At 55.2% G+C, this 21,506-nt stretch overlaps 2 protein-coding genes across 13 annotated transcripts in view; one reads left to right on the top strand and one right to left on the bottom strand.

Moving 5' to 3' along the window:
* Positions 1–14,170, top strand: part of HOOK2 (hook microtubule tethering protein 2) — a 32,381-nt gene extending 18,211 nt beyond the window's left edge. For 7 of the 12 annotated variants that reach the window (XM_063657922.1, XM_054464145.2, XM_054464146.2 and 4 more), the window contains 12 exons: positions 368–569; positions 2,322–2,432; positions 2,542–2,629; positions 2,981–3,050; positions 4,213–4,350; positions 4,439–4,526; positions 4,729–4,763; positions 5,373–5,455; positions 5,537–5,640; positions 6,650–6,760; positions 6,829–6,900; positions 6,994–7,422. In XM_063657922.1, the coding sequence (XP_063513992.1) occupies positions 368–569; positions 2,322–2,432; positions 2,542–2,629; positions 2,981–3,050; positions 4,213–4,350; positions 4,439–4,526; positions 4,729–4,763; positions 5,373–5,455; positions 5,537–5,640; positions 6,650–6,760; positions 6,829–6,900; positions 6,994–7,143 (1,252 nt within the window). In that variant the 3' untranslated portion in view covers positions 7,144–7,422. Of the gene's footprint in view, positions 1–367; positions 570–2,321; positions 2,433–2,541; positions 2,630–2,980; positions 3,051–4,212; positions 4,351–4,438; positions 4,527–4,728; positions 4,764–5,372; positions 5,456–5,536; positions 5,641–6,649; positions 6,761–6,828; positions 6,901–6,993; positions 7,423–8,292; positions 8,759–13,938 lie in introns of those variants that run through there. The other 5 variants (XM_063657923.1, XM_063657921.1, XM_054464144.2 and 2 more) reach the window with 3 other exon arrangements.
* BEST2 (bestrophin 2) lies at positions 11,805–17,871 on the bottom strand. Its single transcript, XM_054464174.2, has 9 exons — positions 17,557–17,871; positions 16,925–17,019; positions 15,508–15,741; positions 15,262–15,416; positions 14,839–14,916; positions 14,528–14,680; positions 14,360–14,440; positions 14,000–14,154; positions 11,805–12,611 (listed from the first exon to the last, which is right to left on the bottom strand). The coding sequence occupies exons 1-9, from the start codon at positions 17,706–17,708 to the stop codon at positions 12,185–12,187; spliced, it is 1,530 nt and encodes a 509-aa protein (XP_054320149.1). The 5' UTR covers positions 17,709–17,871; the 3' UTR covers positions 11,805–12,184.
* Between the last annotated feature and the right edge of the window lie 3,635 nt (positions 17,872–21,506).

The following is a 21,506-nucleotide window of genomic DNA, read 5'->3' as shown; positions in this document are numbered from 1 at the left end:
CCCCCAATTGCACTTCTAAGGACCCCACAGTCCTCTTGTCCCATAGCTCCCCCAATGACTCCAAGGTGTCCTTGGATGCTCAGACCTCTCTAGGCCCCCCATCACTCCCCCTATAACCCCACCCTCTGTGTCCCCACCATTCCACCCCAGGGGATACCTGATTATAACCCTGGGCTAACCATTGCTGTAATGACTCTCAACAGCTCCAGGCCCTGATTGACACCTGACCCTCGACTTTCATGACCCCTTCACCTTAAACCCAAAAGCCTCAGGCTGAACAACACCCTCTGCTCCAAGGGCCACTCCACATCCCCGCTGACCCCTGATCAGAGCTCTCAGCCCTCCCCCTTCCCTCCCACTCCCCTAGGCAGTCCTCGGAGCGTGCTGGGCAGCTGGAGGCCACGCTGACCAGTTGCCGACGCCGATTGGGCGAGCTGAGGGAGCTGCGGCGGCAGGTGCGGCAGCTGGAGGAACGCAACGCCGGCCACGCCGAGCGCACGCGGCAGCTGGAGGATGAGCTGCGCCGAGCCGGCTCCCTGCGCGCCCAGCTGGAGGCGCAGCGGCGGCAGGTGCGGCGGGGGCGGGGTTACGGCCGGGGCCCCGCCCCTGGCAGCAAGTCCCTCGCCGTTGGCCCGCCCTTCACCCACCCCTGATGCCCTCCCTTACTTGTACGTAGGCCACGCCCTCCGGGCCTCTTCCCTCCACCCAGGCTGCTCTTCTGTCTGGGTTAGTAAGCCCAGCCTTTCCCTTCCCTTCCCTTAAGTACCGCCCCTCTAAATTCTTTGATGCCCGCCCCTTCACCATGCTGCTTGATTTACTTGGGGTTACCTACCCATGTAACAAAACTCGTGGTAAATTGAAAATATCCTAAAATGCATAAAGACCAGGCCTGGTATCCCAGCGCTTTGGGAGGCTGAGCCCGGAGGATCAGTTGAGCCCAGGATTTCGAGGTTGTAGTGAGCTGTGGCTGCATCACTGCATTCCAGCCTGGGTGACAGGGTGAGACCCTGACTCAAACCAAAGAAAAAGGCCGGGTGCGGTGGCTCGTGCCTGTAATCCCAGCGCTTTGGGAGGCCAAGGCGGGCACCCCATAACTCCTTCTGTAACCACCCCACATCACTTGAGGCCAGGAGTTTGAGACCATCCTGGCCAACATAGCGAAACCCTGTCTCTACTTAAAAATACAAAAATTAGTCTGGGCGTGGTGGCTCACGCCTGTAATCCCAGCACTTTGGGAGGTCAGGAGATCGAGACCATCCTGGCTAACACGGTGAAACCCCGTCTCTACTAAAAATACAAATAATTAGCCGGGCGTGGTGGTGGGCGCCTGTAGTCCCAGCTACTTGGGAGGCTGAGGCAGGAGAATGGTGTGAACCCGGGAGGCGGAGCTTACAGTGAGCCGAGATCGTGCTACTGTACTCCAGCCTGGGCGACAGAGCGAGACTCTGTCTCAAAAAAAAAAAAAAAAAAAAAAAAAAATTAGCCGGGCTGGTGGCGTGCGCCTATAATCCCAGCTACCCAGAAAGCTGAAGCACGAGAATCGCTTGAACCTGGGAGGTGGAAGTTGCAGTAAGCCAAGATCGCATCACTGCACTCCAGCCTGGTTGAGAGAGGGAGACTCTGTCTCAAAAGAAAAAAGTAAAAGATATTAAAAAAAGAAAAAGAAAAAGAGAGCTGGGCGTGGTGACTCATGCCTACAATCCCAGCACTTTGGGAGGTTGAGATGGGAGATCGCTTGAGGCCAGCAGTTCGAGAACAGCCTGGTCAAGATAGCGAGATCCCATCTGTTTTCAAAAAACAAAAATTTTTAAATTTTTTTTAAAAAAGAAAATCCATTGAACATACCTTACCTACCGAGCATCACAGCTTAGCCTAGCCTACCTTAAACATGCTCAGAAAACTTATCTTAGACTAGTTTGGCAAAATCATCTACCATAAAGCCTATTTTATAATAAAACGTTGACTATATAATGCAATTTATTGAAGACTAATTCATTGCAATTGAAAAACAGAATGGTTGTATGGGTTCTTACTATTAACATTCACGGTTGGCTGGGTGCAATGGCTCACACCTGTAATCCCAGTGCTTTGGGAGGCTGAAGTGGGAGGATTGCTTGAGGCCAGGAGTTTGAGATCAGCCAGGGCAACAGAGCGAGACCCTGTCTCTAAAAAAAACAAGTAAAAAACATACACAGCTGAAAGCATCATAGTAAAGTCAAAAAAATCATAAGTCAAACCATCCTGGATCGGGGACCATTTGTACTCAGCCCCTGCCCCGCTCCCATCCCTGCAGTCCTTATTCCTCCTCTCTCTGTGTTCAGGTGCAGGAACTGCAGGGCCAGCGGCAGGAGGAGGCCATGAAGGCCGAGAAATGGCTATTTGAATGCCGCAACCTGGAGGAAAAGTATGAGTCGGTGACAAAGGAGAAGGAGGTGAGGCTGAGGTCCCACTGCCCAAGCCCCACCCTGCCAATTCTGGGGTAGCTCATTTCCCAAGAGGCCGAGCCTGACCTGTGGGGTGTCTTATACCCTGTCCCTGCAGCGGCTGTTGGCGGAGCGGGACTCCTTGCGGGAGGCCAATGAGGAGCTGTGCTGCGCCCAGCTGCAGCCGCGGGGGTTGACCCAGGCCGGTGAGATGAAGCCCCATCCCGGGGTCTTACCTGTCCTGGTGTACTGTTTGGGCAGAACAGGTTGTGTCCCAGTGCATGTCTAGGTTGGGGACAGAGCTAGGCCAGGCTGGAGGTGACCAGAAAGAGGTGACACGGTCAAATTGAAGAGAGAGGCTTAGGGTCTCAGGGTGGAGCAAAGGCTAAAAAGTCAGGCCAACCCTCCCGGTTCTCTGTCAAGCTGGGGATGGAGCTTGTGTCAAGCCAGGCTGTTGGCTGAACTTGAAGCCCCAAAAGATGATCCTTGGGAAGAAGACCCTAGGGGCGGGGACAGGGGATGCGAAGAGACCTGAAGACTTTTCTCCCATTCTTCAGATCCCTCACTGGATCCCACCTCCCCACCCGTGGATAACTTAGCCGCGGAGATCCTGCCTGCGGAGCTCAGGTATCCTGGGGTCACTCAAAACTCTAGCCCCACCCAGGCCTGCCAAGGCCCGCCCTCAGTCCCGCCTCCGCCCTCCCACCTTCTACTAGCCCCGGTTGCTTGGTCTCAGCTCCAGGTGCTAGCCGGGCTCCTAGGTCCACTTACTCCTGATTTGGCTCTGTCCAGCCCTACCAGATGACTTTGCCTCTCAAGGGTCTATCCTTAGTACACAAATTATATCCAACACCTGGCTCCACTTCCTGCACAAAAATCCCATGTCCTAGCCCCGCTGACTTTGATCCTTTCCCCCAGCGTCCACCCCTGTTAGTGTAGCCTCTGTGAGTTTCAGTCCCCTGTGCCCTACCGGGATTAACTCTCCCACCCCAGGCCAGGCACGGTGGATCACGCCTCTAAGTCCCAGCATTTTGGAAGGCCGAAGCTGGAGGATCACTTGAGCCCAGGAGTTTGAGAGCAGCTTGGGCAACATAGTGGCCCTCTCTACAAAATAAAAATGATTAAAAAACCCCAAAAACGACCGGGCGCGGTGGCTCACGCCTGTAATCCCAGCACTTTGGGAGGCCAAGGCGAGCGGATCACAAGGGCAGGAGATCGAGACCATCGTGGCTAACACGGTGAAACCCCGTCTCTACTAAAAATACAAAAAATTAGCCGGGCGTGGTGGTACGCGCCTGTAGTCCCAGCTACTCGGGAGGTTGAGGCAGGAGAATCGCTTGAACTTGGGAGGCAGAGGTTACAGTGAGCCGAGATCGTGCCACTGTATTCCAGCCTGGGCGACAGAGCGAGACTCCATCTCAAACAAACAAACAAACAAAAAGCCAAAACTAACCAAACAAACAAACAAAAAAACCCTGAAGAACTGTCCCATCCTAGTTCTTCCCATTTCTGCTTCCCGCTTTCCAGCAGTCCCATCCCAGCTGTTCGAATCCACTCTTGTAGCTCCGCCCCTGCCTAGCCCCACCCCCTACCCCAGCTTAGAGCTCCGTCCACTTTAACCCTGGGCCGGGAGCCTGAACCCCTAGTAGGTCCTCGGTGCTCCAACCCCATGGTCTGGCTGGGCTCTTCCCCAGGGCTCTGTCCCGCCCCTAGCTCCACTCGCCCTGAGCCCCAGCGAGCCTGCAGGGTGACTCGACCCTGGCCCTGCTCTCTCCTCCCGGGTCTGCAGGGAGACGCTCCTGCGGCTTCAGCTGGAGAACAAGCGGCTGTGCCGGCAGGAGGCGGCCGACCGGGAGCGGCAGGAGGAGCTGCAGCGCCACCTGGAGGAGGCCAACCGCGCGCGCCACGGGTTGGAGACGCAGCACCGGTGAGCGCCTGGGGACCTACCTGCGCAGAGCAGGGACAGAGGGGGCCAAAAGTGGGCACAGGCACTAAGCGGCCCCCCACCCTCGCAGGCTGAACCAGGAGCAGCTATCCGAGCTGCGGGCCCAGGTGGAGGACCTGCAGAAAGCCCTGCAGGAGCAGGGGGGCAAGACTGAAGACGTGAGTGTCACCCACCACCTCCCAGCCTGGCCCTCCCTTGTGCCCCGAAGTAACCCTCCTCTCTCTCCCATGCTGCCCGATGCCCCATACAGGCCATTGTAAGTACCACGGGCCCAGGATGGCACCCCCTACCCTCACCCTGGGAAGGAAGAATTAGGGCCTCTCTGAACCCCCCACTCACCTTGCCTCTTCTCTCTCCCAGTCCATTTTGCTGAAAAGGAAGCTGGAGGAACATTTGTAAGTCGCAGAAAGAGGGCACTCCTGATGGGGGCATGGATTTGACATTAGTGGGGAGTTTCTTAGGCGTGTGCCACCAAGCCTGGCTGATTTTTTATATTTTTAGTAGAGACGGGGTTTCATCTTGTTGGCCAGGCTGGTCTCGGACTCCTGACCCCAGATGATCCACCCGCTTTGGCCTCCCAAAGTGCTAGGATTACAGGCATGAGCCACCGCGCCTGGCCTTCTTTCTTTTCTTTTACCTGTCTGCTATTGAAAGATTTGTATTCTAGAAAGATCCCTGGCTGCTGGATGGAGTGGTTGAGAGTAGAAGAAGCTAGCAAGGGAAGATGGTGGCTGAACCAACTTGGGAGCTTTGGGATGGGAAGAAGTGGACAGCAGGGGGCTGTTCCAGGGGACACCTGCTAAGGGTGCGGAGGGTTGTGGCTCTGATAGCTGTGGAGCTGGTGGGACCAGGGCACACAGCCCCCAGGCATGAGGGGCAGGCAGAGAGGGCTCTGTGGCCATGTAGGGACACTTCTGGCTGGCGGGGAGGTCTGCGGCTACCACTGGGACAAAAGAGAAGCCAGCTCGGAGGTCAGCCCACTGCTGCTCATCCCCGGTCCACAGGCAGAAGCTTCATGAGGCAGATCTGGAGTTGCAGAGGAAGCGGGAGTACATTGAGGAGCTGGAGCCACCCACTGACAGCAGCAGTAAGTGGGACCTAGTGACCAGAGGGTGGGGAGATCCCAGAGCCCAGCAGCGTGGAGCTGATGGGCCACCTCTTCCGCCAGCAGCCCGGCGGATCGAGGAGCTGCAGCAGAACCTGCAGAAGAAGGACGCGGACTTGCGGGCTATGGAGGAGCGATACCGCCGCTACGTGGACAAGGCCCGCATGGTGAGGACACTGGGTGTTCCCACAAGTTGCCTGCCCTGGCTTCTTCCTTTTTGTGCCTCCTATTGAATCAAACCTTCTGCTTGCACATCTGTGCCCCCAACTCATACCTGTCATACCCCACCATAAGACAGACTTCTGCATGGTTCCCCACTGCTACTGATTGTCACATTGAAGTACTGCACAGCTGGCCGGGTGCCGTGGCTCACGCCTGTAATCCCAGCACTTTGGGAGGTCAAGGCAGGCGGAACATGAGGTCAGGAGTTCGAGACCAGCCTGGCCAACGTGGTGAAACCCCATCTCTACTAAAAATACAAAAATTAGCTGGGCATGGTGGTGGGTGCCTGTAATCCCAGCTACTCAGGAGGCTGAGGCAGGAAAATAATTTGAACCCGGGAGGCAGAGGTTGCAGTTAGCTAAGATTGTGCCATTGCACTCCAGCCTAGGCAACAGGGCAAGAGTCCATCTCAAAAAAAAAAAAAAAAAAAAGTACTGCACAGCCAGGCACAGTGGCTCATGCCGCTAATCCCAGCACTTTGGGAGGCTAAGGCAGCTGATCCCTTGAGGTCAGGAGTTTGAGACCAGCCTGGCCAACATGGCGAAACGCTGTCTCTATGAAAAATAGAAAAATTAGCCAGGAGTGGTAGCATGTACCTGTAATCCCTGCTACTCGGGAGGCTGAGGCAGGAGAATCACTTGAACCTGGGAGGCAAAAGTTGCAGTGAGCTGAGATTGTGCCATTTCACTCCAGGTTGGGCAACAGAGCCAGACTTCATCACAAAAATAAAAATAAAGTACTGGATGGATGGGCACAATGGCTCATGCTTGTAACCTCGACACTTTGGGAGGCTAAGGCAGGAGAATTGCTTCATGCCAGGAGTTCAAGACCATCCTGGGCAACACAGAGGGACTCTGTCTCTATAATGAATGAAAGAATGAATGCACACACCCCAGTATGTCCCAGGGGGTTTCAAGGCCAAATTCACCTGGCTATGACTTCCTCAACCTGTAGGTCATGCAGACCATGGAACCCAAGCAGCGGCCAGCTGCAGGGGCACCTCCAGAACTCCATTCCCTGAGGACACAGCTCCGAGAACGGGATGTCCGCATCCGACACCTGGAGGTGGGTGTCCTTGTCCCTTTACGCTGCCTCCAGCGTATCTAGGCCCCTGACACTTGCCTCCTTGACAGATGGACTTTGAGAAAAGCCGAAGTCAGCGGGAGCAGGAAGAAAAGCTGCTCATCAGTGCCTGGTATAATATGGTAAGTGTGGGGTCTGGGCTCTAAGATCTCATGGGTAGAGTATTGGTGGGGGGGTCCTGTGAGCACACCTGACCCCAACCACTCCTCCTGAAGGGCATGGCCTTGCAGCAGCGAGCCGGAGAAGAGCGGGCGCCTGCCCATGCCCAGTCATTCCTGGCACAGCAGCGGCTGGCAACCAATGCTCGCCGTGGAACCCTGGGACGCCTGGCATCTCTGAACCTTCGCCCCACTGACAAGCACTGACAGACCTCACAATCAAGCCAGCCTGGGCTCCACCCACCCTGGCTTCCTCCAACTCACGTGGCGCCCAGCACTGGGCTTCAGCCAGCTGCTCGAGAGCTTTGAGGCCATGATCTCTGCTCTTCCCTCTCCCAGATTGGTGGGGAGGGAGGGCGGGAGGTAGGTATAGGCCTGTTCTTTTTAGCAATGTGATTCTTATCGTTGATTCTCTCTCTGGAGTTCATGTGCTGCCTGGGGAGACTCTGATTTTATATTTGAGAGAAATAAAGGCATTCAATCTGCCCTGGCTGTGCTCTGGGCACCAAGGTGAGGGAGAGAAAGTGGGCCAGAGGCTTAGCCCATTGCTTTTAAGAAAAGCTTAGCAGCCAGGTACGGTGACTCACGCCTGTAATCCCAGCACTTTGGGAGGCTGAGGCGGGTGGATCACCTGAGGTCAGGAGTTTGAGACCAGCCTGGCCAACATGGCGAAACCCCTCCTCTACTAAAAATACAAAAATTAGCAGGGCATGGTGGTACATGCCTGTAATCTCAGCTACTCGGGAGGCTGAGGTGGGAGAATCGCTTGAACCTGGGAAACAGAGGTTGCAATGAGCTGAGATCATGCCATTGCACTCCAGCCTGGGCAGCAAAGCAAGACTCCATCTCAAAAAAAAAGAAAGAAAAGCTTGGCTTGCATTCTTACTAAAGTGTGAGTGACCAATAGCACCAACCAGAGGTAGGTGAGGATCACCTTTGTGTGTCTGTGAATGTGTGGTGGTTTTGTTTTTTGGTTGTTGTTGCTTTTTTTTTTTTTTTTTTTTTTGAGATGGAGTCTCACTCTGTCGCCCAGGCTGGAGTGCAGTGGCATGATCTTGGCTCACTGCAACCTCTGCCTCCTGGATTCAAGGGATTTTCCTGCTTCAGCCTCCTGAGTAGCTGGGACCACTTGCACATGCCACCATGCCTGACTAATTTTTGTATTGTTAGTAGAGACGGGGTTTCACCATGTTGGCCAGGGTGTTCTTGAACTCCTGACCTCAGATGATCCACCCACCTCAGCCTCCTAAAGTGCTGGGGTTACAGGAGTTAGCCACCACTCCCGGCCACTAAGCTTTTCTTAAAAGCAGTGGGCTAAACCCTGGCCCACTTTATTTCCCTCGCCTTGGTGCCCAGAATTACCAGAGTGAACCACCACCATGGAACAATCACAGCTCGCTGCAGCCTGGGCAACAAGAGTGAGACGCCATCTAAAAAAAAATAAAAGAAAAAGAAAAATGGCCCAGAAAGGAGGCCTCACCAAGGAAGTGACATTATTGAAGCAGAGACCTGAAGGAGGTAAGGGAGAGGCCACGTAAGTATCTGGGGAAGATCCAGGCAGAACAGTTTGCACAAAGGCCCTGAGATGACACCTCGCTTGGTGTGCTAGAGGGACAGTCAGGGGACCAGAGTGGCTGGAGTGGAGTGAAGAAGAAAGCAGAAGGCCGGGCGCGGTGGCTCACGCTCATGCCTGTAATCCCAGCACTTAGGAGGCCGAGGCTGGTGGATCACGAGGTCGGGAGATCGAGACCATCCTGGCTAACATGGTGAAACCCTGTCTGTACTAAAAATACAAAAAAATTAGCCGGGCGTGGTGGCAGGTGCCTGTAGTCCCAGCTACTTGGGAGGCTGAGGCAGGAGAATGGCATGAACCCAGGAGGCAGAGGTTGCAGTGAGCCGAGATTGTGCCACTGCACTCCAGCCTGGGCGACAGAGCGAGACTCTGTCTCAAAAAATAAAAGGAAAGCAGAAGGCTGGGTGTGGTGGCTCACACCTGTAATCACAGCAGTTTGGGAGGCTGAGGCAGGTGGATCACAAGGTCAGGAGATCAAGACCATCCTGGCTAACACGGTGAAACCCTGTCACTACTAAAAATACAAAAAAAAGCAGCCGGGCGCGGTGGCTCACGTCTGTAATCACAACACTTTGGGAGGCTGAGATGGGCGGATCACCTGAGGTCAGAAGTTTGAGACCAGCCTGACCAACATGGAGAAACGCCGTCTCTACTAAAAAAAACATACAAAATTAGCTGGATGTGGTGGCATACGCCTGTAGTCCCAGCTACTCGGGAGGCTGAGGCAGGAGAATGGGGTGAACCCGGGAGGCAGAGCTTGCTTGCAGTGAGCCGAGATGGCTCCACTGGCACTCCAGCCTGGGCGACACAGCGAGACTCTGTCTCAAAAAAAAAGAAAAAGAAAGCAGATGAGGGTGGGGAGATTATTCAGGGACTTGTGGGCTGCAGAGAGTACTTTTATTCTAAGTGTGGTGGGAGCCACGGAAGAGTCTAAGCAAAGGAAGGATGTGACCTGGCTCGGGTGTTCATAGGCGCCCTCTGGTGGCCACTCTGGGAGAAACAGGCTTAGGAGGCCAGGGCCAGAGCTTGAAGACCAGGTTGGTAGTCCAGGTGGGTGGGTGGGTGGGTGATAGTGAGGGCTCTGGCCAGGCTGGGGTCCTGGAGGAGTGAGAAATGGTTGGATTCTAGATACGATTTAAAGGCAAAGCTGGCAGGGCACGGTGGCTCACGCCTGTGATCCCAGCACTTTGGCTGGCCAACATGGTGAAACCCCGTCTCTAGTAAAAATACAAAAATTAGCTGGGTGTAGTGGGCGCCTGTAATCCAAGCTACTTGGGAGGCTGAGCAGGAGAATCACTTGAACCCGGGAGGCGAAGGTTGCAGTGAGCCAAGATCATGCCATTGCAATACAGCCTGGTGACAAGAGTGAAATTCCGTCTCAAAAATAAAAATAAAAATAAAGGCAAAGCTCGGCCGGGCGCGGCGACTCACGCCTGTAATCCCAGCACTTTGGGAGGCTGAGGCGGGCGGATCACCTGAGGTCAGGAGTTCGAGACCAGCCTCAACATGGAGAAACCCCGTCTCTACTAAAAGTACAAAATTAGCCGGGCGTAGTGGTGCATGCCTGTAATCTCAGCTACTTGGGAGGCTGAGGCAGGAGAATTGCTTGAACATGGGAGGCGGAGGTTGCAGTGAGCCGAGATCGCACCATTGCACTCCAGCCTGGGCAACAAGAGCAAAACTCCGTCTCAAAATAAATAAATAAATAAATAAAAATAAAGGCAAAGCTAATAAGATTTGCTGCTGGGTTGGTGTGGCCGCTGGGTTGATGTGATGGCCTGTGGCGGGAATAGGAATCCACATGACTTGTTTTGGCCTTATCACCTGGAAGGACAAAGCTAACACACAGGGTGGGGTGGACTGGGGGGCTGATTAGGAGCTGGATTTCAAGTGTGTTATGTTTGAAGTGTCTGTGACATCTCTGCAAGGAGGCATCTAAGAGGCAGTTGGCTTTCTGGGTCTACAGTTAGAGAACGGATCCTGGCTGGATTTCTTTTTCTTCCTTCTTTTTCTTTCCTTTTCTTTCTTTTTCTTTTTTAGATGGGATTTCACTCTGTTACCGCCCAGGCTTGAGTGCAGTGGCACAATCTCACTGCAACCTCCATTTCTTGGGTTCAAGCGATTCTCCTGCTTCAACCTGTGAGTAGCTGAGATTATAGGTGCCCACCACCTCGCCTGGCTAATTTTTGTATTTTTAGTAGAGACGGGCTTTCACCGTGTTGGCCAGGCCTGTCTGCAGCTCCTGACGTCAAATGATCCACCTATCTCCGCCTCCCAGCTGGGATTACAGGTGTGAGCCCCACCGCACCAGGCCTTCAGGCCTTTTTTTTTTTTTTTTTTTTTTTTTTTGAGACAGGGTCTCACTGTGTTGCCTAGGCTGGAGTGCAGTGGCATGACCATAGCTCACTGCCTTGGCTGGACTTTTATATTCAGGAGTCATCAGGAGTCCGTGTGATATTAAATTAGTAAAACCTGAAGCCCTGAGGGCCTGAGAATGCAGAGGCTTGAGGCAAGAAGAACCCATGATCCTGGGACAGTGGCTGGCTCATTAATGAGTAATGCCAGGGCACTGATGTGGGTGTTTCAGACAGCAGAGTTTGGGAAGAATTAAGCAGGGCACCATCACAAAACCTGGAAGAGGTGAAACCCCATCTCTACTAAAAATACAAAAAATTAGGTGTGGTGGTGCGCACCTGTAATCCCAGTTACTCGGGGGGCTGAGGCACAAGAATCCCTTGAACCAGGGAGGTGGAGGTTGCAGTGACCCAAGATCGTGGCACTCTACTCCAGCCTGGGTGATGAAATGAGACTCTGTCTCAAAGGAAAAAAAAAACCTAGAATAAGCTGGGCATGGTGGTTGTGGTGGAGAAGGAGGAGAAGGAAGAAGAAGAAAGAAGAAACCTGCAGCCGGGCTTGGTGGCTCACGCCTGTAATCCCAGCACTTTGGGAGGCAGAGGCAGGTGGATCACCTGAAGTCAAGAGGTTGAGACCAGCCTGGCCAACATGGTGAAACCCCCTCTCTACTAAAAAAAAAAAAAAAAAATTAGCTGGGTGTGGGTGTGGTGGTGCATGCCTGTAATCCCAGATACTTGGGAGGCTGAGGCAGGAGAATTGCTTGGGCCTGGGAGGCGGAGGTTGCAGTGAGCAGAAATCACACCATTGCACTCCAGGCTGGGCAACAGAGAGAGACTGCGTCTCAAAAAAAAAAAAAAAAAAAAAAAGGAACCTGAAAGAACTCCCAAATTTTACTTAGGACAATGGATAATGTCTGGCAGGAGAAATCAGACTAACAACGTTTGAGTAAAAATCACTAGCAATTTATTGAGCACCTACTGTATACCAAATGCTTTAATGCCATTCTTTCATCCTCATGACAACTCGATGAGGTAGTCAGTCACATCTTCACTTGAAGGAAATAATTCAGGCAGGACACTGATGGAGACCTCTCAGGCAGTGGGGATTGGGAAGTAGAGCTGGTGGTCAGGGCGGGCTGGTCCAAGAGTCTGGAAGAACTCCCGCCCCTAACACAGCGCCAAACCCAGGCGGGCAGCGAGAGCTGGTCAAAAGTGTAGGTGGACTTTACAAAGGCACACGAGGCTTATGCAGACCAGGACACCTGCCTGGGTGCCGTGCAGGGACTGGTTCCCTGTCCTTAGGGGGCTGGGCTCTAAGATCTCAGGCCAGATTCTCCTCCTCCTCGCCAATAGGGCTGGGCAGCCAGGGTGGAGCCGGACCCCGCGGCCCGGGCATGGTCACGATGCTGAAGGGCTCGACAGGCCCAGGGATGAGGGTAGGCGGTTCGGGACCCGCAGGGGGCGGGGGCTCGGGCTCAGGCAGGCCGGGGTCGAGCAGCGGGTCCCCGCAACTGCACTCCGGGGCCGCGCCTTCGGGGACAACCGCGCATGAGCAGCTGGCCCCAGTAGACGCCTCCGACACGCAGCTATTCTTGCGGAGTAGAAAGGACAGGCGCCGGCCCAGCGGGCCTCCCGCGGCCATGCCCGCGCCCGCCGGCAGGAGGCGCTGCAGGAAGTCGCCGGGCGCCTCGCCCATCGGTCCATCCGAGCCGTCCAGCCGCTGGAACTGCATGTCTTCTTTGGCCAGCCTGCGGGACCGACAGTGGGCCAGCGCTGCGGCCTCGCCTCTTGTTGATAGAGCAGGGTCCCAGGCGGGCTGATTTCCCTGACTCCACCCACTGCTTTGTCCCACTTATCCCCAAAGACCTTAGCTCCTAAACACAGAGCCTGGCCTCACCCTGTGTTTGCACTTCAACTTGGATCTTCAACCTCAGTCGTGGCTCAGCCCCATTTCCTTTTTTATTGTTATTTTATTTTATTTTATTATTTTTTGAGACGGAGTCTCGCTGTTGCCCAGGCTGGAGTGCAGTGGCGCGATCTCGGCTCACCACAACCTTCGCCTCCCGGGTTCAAGCGATTCTCCTGTCTCAGCCTCCTGAGTACCTGCGACTACAAGGTGCGTGCCACCACACCGGCAAATTTTTGTATTTTTAGTAGAGATGGGGTTTCACTATGTTGGCCTGGCTAGTCTCTAACCCCTGACCTCGTGATCCGCCCACCTTGGCCTCTCAAAGTGCTGGGATTACAGGCGTGAGCCACCGCACCTGGCCTATTTTTATTTTTTGAAATGGAGTTTTACTCATGTGGCCCAGGCTGGAGTGCAATGGCGCAATCTCGGCTCACTGCAACCTCTGCCTCCCAGGTTCAAGTTATTCTCCTGCCTCAGCCTCCCGATTAGCTGGGATTACAGGCGTGAGCCACCAAGCCCGGCCAATTTTGTATTTTTAGTAGAGACAGGGTTTCACTATATTGGCCAGGCTGGTCTCAAACTCGTGACCTCAAATGATCCACCTGCCTTGGCCTCCCAAAGTGCTGGGATTACAGGCATAAGCCACTGCGCCTGGCCTTTATTTTCATTTTTTAAGAGACAGGCTCTTGCTCTGTTGCCCGGGCTGGAGTACAGTGGTGTGATTATGGCTCACTGCAGCCTTGAACTCCTCGGCTCAAGCAATCCTCCCACCTCAGCCTCCTGAATAGCTGGAACTACAGGCGTGCACCACCATGCTTGGCTAATTTTTTATTTTTAGTAGAGACAGGGGTCTCACTATGTTTCCCAGGCTGGTCTGAACTCCTGGGCTCGCTCAAAGGATCCTCCTGCCTCAGCCTCCCAAAGTACTGGGATTACAGGCATGAGCCACTGCTCCTGGCCTCAGCCCTCATCTCCTTTGGAATCACCTCTGACCCGTCTGATCCTCGCTGACCTCAGCCCTTAGCTCTGTCCCCAGTCAGTGGCCCAGTCTCAGACCTTGACCTTGTCCCCTGACTCCTATCTTAGCTTCTGACATTATCACAGTCCTGAGACTTTAGCTCTTATCCCCATCTCTAGAATTGATTCCCCTTAACCTTTTCAATCAGATGTGCCCCGCCAGAGCCATAAGCCCTGCCCCACGCGGCCCTGCCCACCCAACTGGCTCACGTGATGTCAAAGGTGGAGCCCTGGAAGGAAGGCTGCCGCAGCTGGAAGACAGTAGCCGCTGTGTACGGGGCGCGAGCCTCGGCTGCATCCCAGTACAAGTCCTTCTCCAGCACAGCCAGGTCATCATACATCTCGTCCACTGCCAGCATGGACACCTACGGGTGCAAACACACAGGGTAAAGTGGGGGCAGGGCAACCCGCCGGGACCACAGGGTGGACCCCTTCGGGTGGGTGCAGACCACAGAGGGAAGGATGGTTGGGGCGAGACCTGGCAAGACTTGGCAGGGGTGGGACCAGAACCCTGTTGGGCACTCCGGGATGGTCGCCACCTGGAAGTCTCACCTGGAAACTGAGTCTCACCTGGAAGTTTCTATCGATCAGAAAGTTGGTCTCAAAGTCATCGTCGTCCTCTCCGAAGGGGTTGATGAGCTGCTCAGCTACCTGAGAGGAGAGGGAGGAGTTAGGTGGAGATTTGGGAACCCCATGCCCGCCCCACCCACGAAATTCCAGCCTGGATCACCCATCTACCTTGAGCCAGCCAGCGTAGAAGAAGAACTGCAAGAGGGTGAAGATGGGCACACACAGGTCTAGGTCATGGTCTTTGTAACCCTGAGCCGGGTCCAAGAACTGGCGACCAATGAGGCAAGCCAGGAAGTAGCTGTACAGTGCGATGGTCACCACCTGGGCAGGGCGGGGCAGGGCTCAGGGGGGTCATTGAGGGCCAAGGCTAAGATTGGGCATCATTATGATGGGGGTCTTAGCTAGTTCTCGGTTTCCCCTTGGAAACCAGGCATCAGGGCCACTGACACCGAATATAAAAAGAGGCATGATGGGGTTACCTGGGTGTAGACGAGGGGTACGCTAATCCAGTCATAGTGAAAGAGCATTCCACATTTGCCCCGAAAAACATTCAGCTCCTGGGGGTGGATACAGGTCATGAGGAGGCCTGAATGGTGAGCTCACACAGGGATATTAAGTGTAGGTAAGTGGGATGGAGGTGGGTGGTCACCTGGTGGGAATTGGGAGTGTGCTTTGGGGGTTCCAGGGAGGGTATTTGGTGGTGAGTGTGCACCTGGATGAGGGACCATGCACCCAGGGGCTGCCCCTCAAGGGCATTGGAATCAGCCCCATGGAGGTAAGAGTGCACATGGAGGTAAGAGTGCATCGGCCTCGTGGGGGTGCTTGGAGGGCCGCCGTTGACACAGCTCCAGGGGTACAATTTTCCTGGTATTCTATATGAATGACCTCCTGGTTGGGCCCACCTCGAGCAGCAATTTAAGGGCGCTGTTGTCGCGGATGCGGCCCTCGCGTCGGGCTTGCGCCGCCAGGTTGGAGAACCAGACGCAGGGCACCCAGTACTTGTTATAGGAAGAGTTCAGGTTTTCAAACTTCTTGCGCTCCTCGCGGGTCATAAACCCTGGAGGAAAGGGGTCAGGGATAGCTCGCCCCTTGCCCCCCTCCACCCGGTCCTTGCCCGGTCTCTGCCCTGCCTCTGGCCGAGTACTCACCAGCCTCCACCACGTGGTCTATGGTGGGGAAGCGCTTGAACACCGCGGTGCTGACGGAGCGCAGGATGAGCACGGCCGAGAGCCCTGCGTAGCGCATGAGTGTGCGCCGATAGAGGCGGCCGCGGTCGTCGCGTCCGTGAACGGTGCCCGCCACCACGCACATGAGTGCGTCGGGCAGCGGCATGCATAGGTACTGGCTCCACCAGCGGTTTACCACCAGCGTCACATAAAAGCCTGCAAGGGAGCGGGGAATGGGGGCTCAGTGGGGACACCAGGGCCAGGGGTTTGGGGGCCCAGGTTGTGGGAGAGGGGGCAACATAAGGTCTGCATAAAGGAAACCCGAGCGTGCTGGCCAACCTGACCACGTTTGGGCTGGGAACTTGGGGGTCCAGCCCTGAGGTCAGAAAGGACAGTTGCCGGGCGCGGTGGCTCACGCCTGTAATCCCAGCTCCTTGGGAGGCCGAGGAGGGTGGATCATGAGGTCAGGAGTTTGAGACCAGCCTGACCAGCATGGTGAAACTCCGTGTCTACTAAAAATACAAAAATTAGCTGGGCATGGTGGCGCACCTGTAGTCTCAGCTATTCGGGAGGCTGAGGCAGAAGAATCACTTGAACCCGGGAGGCGGAGGTTGCAGTGAGCTGAGATCGCACTATTGCACTCCAGCCTGGGAGACAGAGCGAGACTCCATCTCAAAAAAAAAAAAAAAAAATGCAGAGCAGCCCTTTGGGTCACTGGCTACTCAGGAGTCACCTCAGATGTGACATTGGGATCCCAGTACGGGGATAGAGGCACAAAGCCCATGTTAGGGGCACCTGGGCAGACTGTTGCTTGCTGTGAAGGCATAGGGTCCTAAAACAAGGGGAGAGGGGCCTGGTTTGTGGGGGTGTACACCGGGGACACCTGGTCAGGCTTGTCACAATAGCCACACCTGGCCCCTGAGCCAGGAACTTCTGAAGGGGTTGGGGACAGGGTCTACATCAGGGAGCCTTGGGCAGGCTGGGGTCACATGTGGTCACTAGGGGTCCAGGACTTGTCAGAGAAATGCCCCCAGGCTGGAATTGAGAGGATGGAGTCCTATGGGGTCCCTGGAGGGTTAGGGGTTTGTCCCCCCAGTAACACAACAGACACTGGTGAGAATCCCCAGGGTGACCAGGAATAAGCCCTGTGTGTAAGATGGAGCTCTCCTGGGGGCACCTCAGGGGGCACTGTGACCCCAGGTGACACCCCAGGTCTCAGAGTGTAGGGCCACATCTGTCATCTTCATGATATGGATCCAAAAATGGGGGGGGCAGTGCTGTCGGGGTTGGATTTGAGGGGGGAGTCTCAGAGGGGCAGGAATGAGGGCTCCTCAAAACGCATGAATGGATATGGGTTTCTCAGGGACATGGGAACGGGGGACTTGGGGTTGGACCGCACCAAGCACGAAGGAGACAGGGATGAGGCTGGCATACTGGTCACAGTAAATCACAAGCTTCTCAAAGTAGCGCTTCTGCCCTTCAGTCAGCACAAAGCTGCGGGATGGAGATGAGGGGTCACAGGTCACAGGGGTGACTCCATCCCCAGCTTCAGATCTCTCTTGCTGTGCCCCTCACCCTGGCTTCTTTCATAATAGCTGCCCCCGGCCGGGTGCTGTGGGTCACGCCTGTAATCCCAGCACTTTGGGAGGCTGAGGCAGGAGGATCACTTGAGGTCAGAAGTTTGAGACCAGCCCAGCCAACCTGGTGAAACCTCATCTCTACTAAAAATACAAAAAAATTAGCCAGCCATTGTGGCTGGCACCCATAATCCCAGCAACTCGGGAGGCTGAGGCAGGAGAATCGCTTGAACCTGGGAGGCAGAGGTTGCAGCGAGACGAGATTATGCCACTGCACTTCAGCCTGGGTGACAGAGCGAGACTCCATCTCAATTTTAAAAATATAGCTATATAAACTTATATATCTATATTTTTATATATAAATATATATATAAATAAATACACACACACACACACACACACACAATAGCTGCTCCCCCTCTGCTAGGACATGAGCACCCCGGGGCAGCCTCACCGGTAGGCAGCACTCAGCGCCATGTAGAACCCGAGGAAGCAGAGCAGCTCTCGCCACAGGAGTTTATAGATGCTCCCACGCCACAGCAGCAGCAGCTGGGAGAAGCCACCGAAGCGGGCGTTCGCCACTCGGGCTGTGTAGGTGACGGTCATCGTGGCACCCGGCAGGTGTGGCCAAGGGAGAGTGGGTGGCCCGGGTGGGGGCTGCGGTTGGGGGTGGAGAGGTGCGGGGATAACTGAGCACAGGGATTCCACCCATGTTCCGGCCAGCCACCCCTTCAGTCCTGACCCTTGCCTGAGTTGCCTTCTCCTCCCAGCTTTACTCAGCCTAGTCCAGCCCCCAGTGCCCCTCCCTGACCTGCGTCTCAGGCTGTCCCCTTCCCTGGACTCCTGGCCGCAGGCTCTGGTACCTGTTGTCCCCCACCACCAAGACCCTTTAGTCCCTGCAGTCAACTCCCGAGTCACCCTCTGCCCGATCCCCTTCACCTAGAGGCCACCTGTAGCATCCCCCATTCCACAAGTCCCCAGCGCCTGAGTTTCTAGGTTCTCAAGGCTCCACCTCCCCCAAATTCTCTCCCTCAGCCCCTATTTCTGGCTCCCCCTTCTCCACTTCCCCAGCTCCCAGTCTTGACCCATTCCGCTCCCTGCACTCCCTCCGAAGCCCTGTCCCTAAGCCTCCGGGTCCCCTAGCCCCCACTGCCCCAGCCTGTGCACCTTCCACTTAATGGCCCTGGCTCCCCCCACTCCCTTTTCCTCCAGGATCTGCCTTGACCTTTCCTCTCTCCGTTCCCCTCCAGCCTTCCAAGCCCTCCACTCCCTGCCCCGGGAGGACTCCGGATGCATTCCTGCCCGCAGGTTCCCTCTTCCCTCAGGGCCCCCTATTTCCTCAAGCCTGGGCTCATCTCACCTGTGTTGAAGGTGGCCGGTGCAGGGACCCACAGGAACAGGGATGGAATGGGCGGGTGGCTTTGGCGTTGGGTGGGGCTGGGGAGTGGGCGTGCCCCCTTTCCTGGTCCTCCTCCCTCGGCTGGGCTGTAGCTTCAGAACTTTGTTTGGAGTCCCACAAGTTTGTTACCTGGCACTGGGGGAGAAATCCGCCTCGTCCTCCCTTGCCCCTCCCTGTTCCCCTCCCAGTCGCTCACCGGCAGGTCCTAGGGATCTGGAACCCAGAGGTTGGGGGAGGAGGCAGGGACGGTCTTTTTCCCAGTCCCAGAAACACACACACTGCTCAGTGAGGCTGGGTCACTCCACAGTCACCTGTAATCACACGGTGTCACAGAGATGCACGCAGAAACACACATCATAGTCCCAGAAGCAAATCTAGCTGCTGTTAAGACAGCCTCAGCCAGGCACGATGGCTCACACTTGTAATTTTAGCACTTTGGGAGGCTTAGGTGGGAGGATCACTTGAGCCAGGAGTTCGAGACCAGCCTGGGCAACATAGTGAGATCCCCATCTCTATTGAAAAAACAAAAAGACAGCCTCACATAACTATGGTGACCCAGAGGAGCAGTACGCACCATCACAGAACCTTCCAGAGTCACACAAGACACACCTACCTCAACCCCCCCTGCCCCCATCATGCATATATAAGGCAGGTGGACCCTGACATACTAGGCTCTCCTCTCTCTCACACACGGTGCTCCCAACGGTCTGAATTCCCTCATGATCACGCCATGTAACAAAGACACCCACACAACCAGCCAAGCGCCAGACCCCACCCAGACCTCAGAATGCCTTCACACACACAGTCATACTCCACTGCAAGCAGGTTTTATTCCCGATCTCCCCTGTGCAAAGATGCACCCATGATCACACACCAAATGCAAAAACCCTTTCCTCAGTGCGGTGGCACACAATCCCAGGCTCAGAGCGGGGCCTGAGGTTCACCAATCTTGCAAAGACACACACAACAGCCACCCCTCCCTCAAGGGTCCCCCCTAGCTATCACCGCTGGTGAAACTCACCAGCATTTGTACACCAATATGTGAAGGCAACACCCTTTCCAACGCTCCCTTCCGGTGGCAGGCCCACACACACAGGTCTCAGATACTCTCAGCATTGCCATGAACACACAAGCTTGGGGACACAAAACCTTGTCCTGCATTTGGCATGGATTCTGGGCAGATGTTCATTCTTCACAGACACACCTGTAAAGGGGACACTCCCAGCCTAGTACAAACAGTACCCACTCCCCCTCCATTGCCCAGCCTGGAGGACATTAACACACAGATTGGTGTGGGAGGGGCAGAGGCTCAGGGGTCAAACCCTGGGATGGGCATCCTAGAGTGCTCAGGAGCCCCTCGTGCATTCTGCAGAGCCCCGCCCGAGGTTCCAAGCCCAGCAGGCTGGGACGCCGTGTTCCCAGACTGGCAGATGTTCACCCTGCCCGGGGTAATTAGGAACCCGCCTGGGCTGGTCACCGTGTGACCCATGCCTTCGCTGTCCAGCTGCTGGACAGCCCATAAATGGGGGCAAGGGGGCAGCTGGGGCGGTGCCGTCAGCTGCGGAACCTGGCAAGGTGGTGGCAGGCTCAGTGCTGATGAGCTCAGTTCTCGGCAGCCCCCACTCCCTAGGAAGTGTCCTTGCATTCACTGAAGCCGGCTCCTCCTTTTCATCCTCCCTCCCCCAGCTCACCCGCATCCCCACACACTTCCGACAGCTGAATTCCCGCAGGGGCTGGGGGCAGGCTTCCTGGGCTATTTGATATGCTTACTAATTGTGACAACAAAAAATAACAAACATTTCTTGGGGTTTCCCTTCTGGTGCTGGTATAAACGCCTTGCGTGTTTCATCTCATGGAATCCTTACAGGCATGCTAAGTTGGTCAGCTTACTATCCAAGTAGGGAAACTGAGGCTCCGATGTCACATCTCATCTTGTTCGTAGCACAGCTGGGATTTGGATCCTGGCAGTTTGGCGCGGAGCCAGCTGTACCATTGTGTTTGTTTACACATGCCACCTCGACAGGCCCACACTGGCTTGTGCACACCCCAGGGAGTTGGAGTGACAAGTCTAGGCTCCTGGTGGGGTTCCCCTTACACACACACCCTGGCACACCCAGACTCTGGGTCTGAACACTTTTTTTTTTTGAGACAGAGTCTCACTCTATTGCCCAGGCTGGAGTGCAATGGCACAATCTCGGCTCACTGCAACCTCCGCCTCCCAGGTTCAAGTGATTCTCCTGCCTCAGCCTCCCAAGTAGCTGGGATTATAGGTGGGCACCACCACGCCTGGCTAATTTTTGTATTTTTAGTAGAGAGTAGTTGGAGGCTGGCCTCCAACTCCTGACCTCGTGATCCACCTGCCTCGGCCTACCCAAAGTGCTGGGATTACACGCGTGAGCCACCATGTCCAGACCTGAACACCACTTTTGTTTTTTGAGACAGGGTCTTACCCTGTCTCGGCTCACTGCAACCTCTGCCTCCGGGGTTCAAGCGATTCTCCCACCTAAGCCTGTAGAGCAGCTGGGACTACAAGCACCCCAACACCACGCCCGACTAATTTTTGTATTTTAAGTAGAGACGAGGTTTCGCCATGTTGGCCAGGCTGGTCTTGAACTCCTGGCCTCAAGTGATGCACCCACCTCGGCCTCCCAAAGTGCTGGGATTACATGTGTGAGCCACTGCGCCCGGCCTGAACACCACTTTGACTCATGTGTGTCCTCAGGAACCCCCTTTCTGTCCCCCCTAGCCAGCTCTGGATTGGAACTTGTAAACTCTCAAGGTCATGCCCCATCCTGAGTCTCCCAAGTGGGGACAACAATAGCAGCCCAGGCAGTGGCAGAGGGAGGAGCGAACAGCAGGGGATAATGGGGTCCACTAGGTGCCTTCCAGGCCTGTATGCCCACAGCCTGAGACTGCTCTGGAGTCAGGATGAGACTTCAGGAGCCCCTCCAGCCCGAGTCCTCTGTCACCCTGCCCACTAACCAGCCCCCTTGCTGCAGCCCTTT

Source organism: Pongo pygmaeus, chromosome 20 (assembly GCF_028885625.2).
Source record: "Pongo pygmaeus isolate AG05252 chromosome 20, NHGRI_mPonPyg2-v2.0_pri, whole genome shotgun sequence".
NCBI classification, from domain to species: domain Eukaryota; kingdom Metazoa; phylum Chordata; class Mammalia; order Primates; family Hominidae; genus Pongo; species Pongo pygmaeus.
This window is presented reverse-complemented; position numbering and strand designations above follow the sequence as displayed.

Coding starts and splice junctions, on each gene's coding strand:
- BEST2 (XM_054464174.2), bottom strand. CDS start 17,708: ATGACCGTCACCTACACAGCCCGAGTGGCGAACGCCCGCTTCGGTGGC. Junction 14,681..14,838: donor TACCCCTCGTCTACACCCAG/GTAACCCCATCA, acceptor CGCCCTGCCCAG/GTGGTGACCATCGCACTGTA. Junction 14,441..14,527: donor TCTACGCTGGCTGGCTCAAG/GTAGATGGGTGA, acceptor CTCTCCTCTCAG/GTAGCTGAGCAGCTCATCAA.